Below are 8,644 nucleotides of genomic sequence, written 5' to 3'. Positions count from 1 at the left end.
TATCATGCAAAATGCACTTTCTTATGTCTTTTCTACATAAACATGTGTCCCCGGTGTGTCAGGGAACTCACGCAGAATCATAAAATGAAACCCTCTCTTTTCCTCCGTACCCAAATCTCTAAAAACGGGGGAACAACGGAGCTGATCCAGATTTGCGTCCGATATGACGTAATATCTGAAATGTGGACCCACGGCCCTATCAGAAACGTTGCTATCAGAAACAATGCCCGACTGTTCTGGACGTAATATGGTCGGTGTTTACATTAGCATCGCTAACACTCAGAGCTAACCTGTACTGGAGAGCATGTGTGTGAAGAAGCAGGAAGTAAAAAGGAACTCACCTTGTGGTATAACCGGCAAGAGAGAAAGCCTTTGAGCTCCATACTGTTTCAGAGAGAATCCTTGATAATCCATGATATGGCGTTTCATCACGGCAGAATTTAGTTTAGACAGTAGCTGCCGGGTCCCGTATGAGCTTAGCCCCCTCCTTTTTTATTATCAATTATTTATTTTAAAGCTTTATACATAAATCAGCACTTTTGAAACAGGAAGTGAAATAGAGGGATATGAGGCATGGCTAGAATGGGTGATCTGTTTGGTATTTTTGAGCAAAACACTTCAGAGACATGTTTTTTATATTTCTTTATATATCTGAGAACTACCGTATGCTATTACCTAAACATAGCATGATAGGTGACCTTTAACATTGAACTAAAAATAGCTAACTGGCTAACTTTGCTATCTGGCCCGGTTTCAAAAAGATAAGAAAGTGTTGACACCCCCTGTCATGATAAGGGGACACAAATAAATGTGAATTAAAAATAACATCAAAGATGTGGGTTGAATGGAGGAAATGCAGATATGGGAAAATTACAAATGTTATTGAAATAAAGTTAACTAACCATTTCACAATCAGTTGTACATTTGAAACAATGTATTCAGGCATTATGTATTTTACAATGTCTTTTGGATTTAATATATGACACTTGCAGGTCCATATGTTGGAGCAGAGCGTTATTGTCTCAGTGGTTGATGAGAACACAAAGACCATTAAACACCAGGAGAGACGGAAGCTCCTATATTTGGCTGTCAATGTGTTTTAGTACCAGAGACAATCTCTCATTAAATAACAGACTCAGCGGGAGCATAAACACGTGTGAGCCTTAGATATCAAAGTACTAAAAACGACCAAATGGCTCAATTAAATCAAATGTATAACCTGAATATAGATTATGCCATGATTTAGTCACACCAGTAATAAAGCTTATTTTATTGCGGTTGTTACGCCAGAACTGTTTTATTCCTCCTGTGTTTTACAGCCTAACATCCCCCCCTCTGCACCTTGATATTATTTCTCTATTTGACACAGTTTCCGGAGCCAAGCAGACTCTCTGAAACGCAGCTTCTTCCTCTCTGTTGCATTATTATTCAACCCACACCTTTAAATACACCTGCCTCCTTCCTGGTGAAGTGAAACGCAGCATCCACACGGCGGCATGCATTGAAGCTTGCCGGCGGGCGTGTCTGAAGCTCAACCAAAAACCAATAACATGAATCTCCCGCCCTGAACCCACAAGCACGCGGTTTGATTGGCTAGAGCTTGCACTGGCATATGATTTGATTGGCTGAGGCTTCCGGCGACGCTTCAAAAGTTGAACATTGCTCAACTTTTGAAGCGAGCAACGGGAAGACGGGCCGAAAGACTCTCTACCCTGTGCCTTAAAAACATGCAATGAGCATGGCACTAAAGCTTTTGACTGCTCCAGCACATCTGACAAGCAGGATGATGCCAACTACTTTTATGTAACCTTTTTACAATATTATAACAATAAAAGGTTTTTAAATAACGCACTTCTTCCTCTCTGTTGCATTTATTTCTTTAACCCACACCTTTAAATACAATTGCCTCCTTCCTGATGAACTGAAAGAAAAAGACCCTCCCTTGAGCAAGGCACTAAAGCTTGTTCCTGCTCCAGCACATCTGTTGATGCTAGAAAGGCTCATTTAAACTACTTTAATGTAACTTTTTTACAATAAAATAAGGTTTTTAAATATTAGCAATCGGTACAAAACTATGTTGGAACAAAAAAACATCTGATCTTTTCCATTCATTTTGTTCCACATTTTTACTTCATAATACCTTCTCCTTGCATAACAAGAACATTTAGTTTCTTTATTTTCCTGTAGCTTCAGGACAACATCATGCATGTCACCATTAAGAGCATATTTAAGACCCTTTGGTTTATATTTCTACTTTTTAAATTCTAGTCTTGTTGACTTCTACTCTTTAATTTCTACTTATGTGCAATGCCTTGTTTTGTTTCGTTTTTTATTCTGCTGCAACGCAAGACATTCCCAATTTGGGTTAACCCTCTTATCTTATCTTAACATTACATTACTTGTTAGACACTTTTATCCAAAGCAACTTACATACTCAATACTGTGGACAATCCCCACAGGAGCAACTTGGGGTGAAGTGTCTCAGGGACACAACGACATGCTGACTGCAGTGGGGTTTGAACCTGTGACCATCTGATCCCCAAACCAAGGCTCTATCCACTTCGCCACACGCCTCCAACACCTCCGACCATTCCTCTCACCAGAAGATGTGGAGTACAAATACTTCGTTACTGTACTTAAGTACATTTCGAAGCCCTTACTTCTTTATTTTTACTTGAGTCCCAAAGAGTAGAACGAAGCGGTATGAAAACAGTTTTATCCCAGCAGCTATTGCACAAATTAACAAATAATGGGAGCGTCACACAGATGGCTATTTATTTAATTATGAATTTTGAATGTCCATGTTTGTACTAGTGTTTTTCTTTTTAAATGTTTTTTAATATTTTGAGATTTGACGGAGCAGGGTGTACTTGTATTAGTTATTTGATTAGAGATGGGTCTGTGTTTGTTTTTTAGAGTGTGTCAGGATGGATCCCTTGTGTTTTTATCTGCAAACTAAATCTACCATACGGGTACAAATAAAGAACCTGAACCTGAGTTAAGAAGTTTAGTCAGTACTTCTACTTTTACCAGATTATCTGTGCTTCTACTTGAGTAAAGGATGTGTGTACTTTTGCCATGTCTGCTCACCAGTGTGTCCGTAAGAGGATCTGCTGCTGAGTCTGCTTCCAAAGGGGGTCGAACAGACGGGACCCCCGCTGCTCTCCTCTCCAAACAGACTGGAGCCATCAGCAGAGTCGAGAAACGGCTCGTAGATCGGATCCAAAGAGTCCGACAATCCTCCCAAAGATCCCTCAGACCGGAAGGAGCTGGAGGTGCTGTAACGAGAAGACGAGCGGTACGACGAAGAAGATCTGCGGCTGGACGAGGACACCGAGGCCATGGCAGAGGATAATGCACACTGGGGGGGGAACTCAGAAAACGTGTTGGCTAATCAGAAAAAACACTGACAAATCAAAACATTTGTTTTACGAACAGCTACTGACCTCTCACTAGATGTACAGGCTTCTTTTGTTTGAGGGTTTTTTATAACGCCCAGGTGCATTGTGGGTTAGTAGCGGTCCTTCTTTAACCTTAAATGGCAGTATGCCCGACCACTGGTGCCAGGAATGTAACGGTCAAATAATAATAAGATAAGATGTGGAGACCCCCTTCCTTTACAGACACACGGTGGAGATAAGGATGAAGAGTGTTCAGAAATAGCAGGTCGTCCGTTAGACCGACACAACATGAGCACTTTATCAATAATGCAGGAGAAAACTGGGCTCTTTATCTGCTAATGGAACAACAGATACACTGTAAAGTTCAAATGTGAAATGGACAGAGAACAAATTCAAGGCTTGAATCACAAAATGTGCTTTTTTTCCCACAACAACAGCCATAGTAAATACAGGCCTTGTTGACCTTAACGTTCCCTTTTCTAAAAGCTTTAATTGAAGTGACATTTCCTTGTTGACAACACAGTCCTCCGAGCAGCGCCACATGCCAACAATGACATTCAACACGGTCGTAAATAATACTTTTATATATATATGTGTGTGTTTTTTTTTTATTGGAGGACGGCTGAAATTACATTCAGCAGCATGGACGTTTTGCCCTTCAGGATAATGCAGTCGTAGCAGGGATTTCCTGTTGGTGAGCTGTAAAGCTGAAACAATCCAGTTATTAACAGCAGCATACATCAACATGACAGTCCCAATTTGTGCTGCCAGGTGCAACACGTGTATCTGTCCTTGTGTAAAACATTATGCATTAATAAACCCCTCTACGGCATATTTTAAAAAACAGCTTTTTAAAACAATTTCCGTAGTTCTGTGTGACATGAAAAAATGCAGGATAATGGAGACTCAGCTCCTCACAGTCAGCAGTAGAAGAGTTCGTTCAGAGGTCCAACGTCTCCACTGGGAATATTTGGATTCTCCAGGTGGCAGACTGGGGTCTCAGGAGCCCAGTGAGCACATCACTGACCTCTAACAGATGGTGAATCATGAGGTGCACTCTGGCTAAACTCAGAAGAGAGGGAATAAAAAGAAGCAGGAATAATTTGTTAAACCGGAACATTATTTTTAGCACTTCCTGTTTGCTGGTCTCAAAGTAGGTTTTTTCGAATGTTTTGTTAGATGGTAAGAATCTCCACATGTTAACACCAATTGTATGATTTGTAAGTGTAAATACAATCTGTAAAGGAAGAAGCTAACACAATCACTAAGCTAAAGGTGGCTAATGTTTGGTTAAGTAGTCTCATTAGCCACTTGTTAGCTATACCGCTGTTTTTAAGACACATAATCTCATGGAAAATCTGTTCAGCTTGTGTTAACCATAAGTATTTATTATTTTTCCAATTTGATTTACATACACTTCAATACGGGAGCAATGTTGGTTAGAAGCTTACAAAAGTAATATAATATGGTTAATGCTGAAGAGATTTCTATGAGATTTTCTAGAGTTTATGTGTCTTAAAAACAGCGGTTGCTAGCAAGTGGCTGTGAGGCAAATTAGAGAAAAGTTAGCCACGTTCTCCTTTTGGAGATTGTATTTACGCTTAAAAATCATTGAATTGGTGTTCATATGTGGAGATTCTTACATTACATTAACTGGTATTTAACTTACGCTTGAGATTTTCTACAATTTATATGTGTTTTGAAAACGGCGGTTGCTAACAACTGAACATTAGCCACCTTTAGCTTAAAGGTGGTGTTAGCTTTTTCCTTTTGAAATTGTATTTACGCTTAAAAATCATACAATTGGTGTTAATATGTTGAGATTCTTACATTACATGACCTCCTATTTAGCTTACGCTTGAGATTCTCCACAATTAATATGTGTCTTAAAAACCGAGGTTGCTAACAAGTGTCTAATGAGACTACTTAACCAAACATTAGCCACCTTTAGCTTGGCGGTGATGTTAGCTTCGCCCTTTAGAGATTGTATTTGTGCTTAAAAATAATTCAATTGATATCAATATGTGGAGATTCTAACATTACATAACATGTTATTTAGTTTAAGTTTTTCTACAATTGATATATGTCCAAAAGACAGTGGTTGCTAAGTGGCTAATGAGACTCCTTAACCAAACATTAGCCACCTTTAGCTTAGCGATGGTGTTAGCTTCCTCCTTTAGAGATTGTATTTACTACTACTGGCTTTTTGTTAAGGAAACCAGAGGGATGGTAACTTCAGGGTCGGCCTACAAAAACACGTCATCCCTGCAGCACTTTAAGATGAGATGGTTCTAACGAGGCAAAAGCACACAAGTACTGCAGCTAAGGAGAGAAAAATAACATCAAAGAGGCTCCGCTAAGCATTTTGGGCACCGATTAATTATTGTCAAGTATCTTGCAATCCTCAGAAATCCTCTGTGAACTCCAGGGTTAGGACAAGTTGTATTTATGTTTATTTAATGTCATGTCAGGATGTTGCAACAAGCAGAAAACTGCAAACTCCTTCTTAAATGTAGTCTTTGAGATAATGTCAAATCCAGGAGAGTTGATCAAGTCTACCTCTTTGGTCAAGACTTAAATATCTCTGAATTTCCATTAAATGTACATTTCAATACTTTGGTTTATGAACAAATACTTGCAAACTAGTGACCCTCCCACCAACTTAAGCCTTGAGTTTAGTATTGTGGCGTATGTTAGCACGCTGCGAGGTAAGAAGGTGATCATGATGAACAATTTTCTGCATTTACATACCGTTTACAGAAATGGAAGAAGCCCTGGACAATCCTCCTGTTACTTTCAGGATTATAATACCTACTGCTAGCTTTGACATCATTTAAAATAGCTACAATTAGAGATACAGGTCTTTAAAAAGTGCATGTAATTCCTTCTAAATTGGTGTTAACATTATCATTTGTTTAGATTTCCGAATAAGATATTGTTGGTGTCCTCATATCTCCAATAGTATTACAACTTAAAGACATGAATCTTGTTAGTTTGCTGCTTGTCATCACGATGCAATGTCCCAGTATTAAAGCCAATCATTAAATATTAGCATTGCCTTCAACTGGAGCATGTCAGCATTTAGTTTAAAGTATAGCCTCATCAAACTGCAAGCATTCATTCATATTTTAGCATGCTATATTTACACTAATGTCTCAAAACTAATGCATGAATAATGTATTGATATGAAAGTGCTGCACACATAGAAAGTATATACACAAAGAGCCTGTAAAGAACCATCAATCGATCCCATATTGATATATTGGAAATCAAACAGTAGCGGTTTCATCTTGAGTTTCAGGAATGATATTTCAGATATTGGGATTGACTGAAGTCTGACCCAGATACTGCTGGTTATATTGAGTTCACATCTCCTGTGGCAGCGACTCAGACTCGATCCTAATAAACAGATTTTAATGATCTAGTCACAGCCATGATGTAATGGATGGAAACATTCATTTTAAACCTTCCTTGTTAGCTAGAACTTCAACCTGTTAAGCCCAGAGCCTGTTTTTCAGGTCTCAGGCTCCAAAAAGACATTCCCAGAACAAATGACCTTATCTTCTAAAAGGAGTAAATTAATAATCATTTCTCTCAAAGCAATGATAAACCTGTGAGTTGGATGTAGAAGAGTCAGAATCAATATAGATGTTTTTATTTTAAAATAAATTCAGATTGAACATAGTAAAAAACTGTAGATTATAATGTCTGTCCAAAAGAAAACATTACTTATAGTGAAAACCACCCTTGAATGATGCGATAGTAGACTAAAAGCTTTAGGAATCCAAAGTACAACATATAATAAGTACCCTGTATCAAGATTGATGAAACACAAGTGACATTTGACCTTTTTAGAGAGGTTGAGAAAGAAAAACCCACCTCTGGGGTCATTTGGGTGGATTTTCCATATCTCTGGCCCCCCTTGGTCGATTTTGATGATTGACACCTATTTTTAACCGTTAGAGCCAATGGAATCGAGGGGAGGTTCCTAAATCTATCAAAACATTACCATTGGTGAATAAGTGATGCGTAGCCAGAATGCCCAAACCGGAAGCTGGCAGCTCTCATACACATGAAAACTACTCTTACTGACAAAATGTTACGATGGATTATCAGTAATAATTTCAAAGTGACACAGAGACATTGGATTAACCATTGGATTAACCATTGGATTAACCATTGGATTAACCTTCAGCAGCGTTTTTATGTGTTTTAATGCCATTGAACACAACTTTGGATCAGAAAAACAGCAAAGGTAAGACCTATTTGCCGTTTTGGCCACGTGAAATTAAGTTGTGTGTTATCTTTGCTGGCTTTCGCTGCCACGAGCTTTGGTCGCACAGTGATGATACTGGAATCTTTTGGAATCTCAGCTTTCATATGATATCTAGTTTGTGCAGATCCGATGAAGTATAACATTTCTACCGTGAGTCATGTGCTAGCACTCTTTCGCTTAGTGCTAATTCAGAGGCTTGGCGTTAGACTTGTGTTTTGTTTCGGTAAAAGTGGTTCATATCGTCAGGTAGCTGAGATTCTTCCCGTTAAGTGGGTATGACACATTCATAGTTTGTTAAATGTGGAGAAGCCCTCAGACGCTGTTTCTTGCAAGATGATGCTCGGGGGCTCCCGGGCTTAACAGGTTAATTAAAAATGATTTAAGGATTGTGATTGTATGTGCTTCTTTCATTGTTTCTATGTTGTATTGTATCTCATTCACATTTTATTTTGACCAGGAACACCAAAGTAAGGGGGGGGGGACGTCCTTGTTTTGAAGTTTGGTGCTGCAGTGATGCAAGGAACATTTCAGACTTGATCTGACAACTGAAGTAGACGTATGTTATCTCAAGTCCATCAACAACATGTGGTTCTCTGGACCTACATTTTACTCTTTTAGTTTACATCAGGATTTGGGTTGGTGTTTAATCTCCAACTTCACATTTTTGAGAAACCCTTTCCACGCGGATCTGATACTTTCGTTCACACACAACCAGAGTATCCCCCGCACACAAGGCTCTATTAGAAATCCATCACTTCCTGCTCTTATATTTCCCTTCTCCTCTCTCCGCTGATGCACCAAATGGATTTAGTCATCTCCCCGGGGGCCCATGATGTCATGGAAAAATGAAATACTTACTGCTGCAGGACGGATCACTGAGACTGTGTGCGGTCTGTCTGACTGCATGTTCTCTGCCCTGCCAATAACTTAGTCATGATTATGTAGTCGTGTGAGGGCGCTAATTGCA

At 39.1% G+C, this 8,644-nt stretch overlaps 1 protein-coding gene across 1 annotated transcript in view; it reads right to left on the bottom strand.

Moving 5' to 3' along the window:
• Positions 1 to 3,343, bottom strand: part of LOC307035444 (uncharacterized protein) — a gene marked incomplete at its 5' end in the record, with an annotated part of 6,246 nt that extends 2,903 nt beyond the window's left edge. Inside the window, one exon of the mRNA XM_079674746.1 lies at positions 3,091 to 3,343. Within this exon, the coding sequence (XP_079530872.1) occupies positions 3,091 to 3,343 (253 nt within the window). The remainder of the gene's footprint in view (positions 1 to 3,090) is intronic.
• Between the last annotated feature and the right edge of the window lie 5,301 nt (positions 3,344 to 8,644).

The sequence above is a fragment of the Notothenia rossii genome, assembly GCF_949606895.1.
Source record: "Notothenia rossii genome assembly, chromosome: 4".
Taxonomy (NCBI): Eukaryota; Metazoa; Chordata; class Actinopteri; order Perciformes; family Nototheniidae; genus Notothenia; species Notothenia rossii.
Note: the sequence above shows the minus strand (reverse complement) of the source record. Positions and strands in the feature narration are given on the sequence as shown.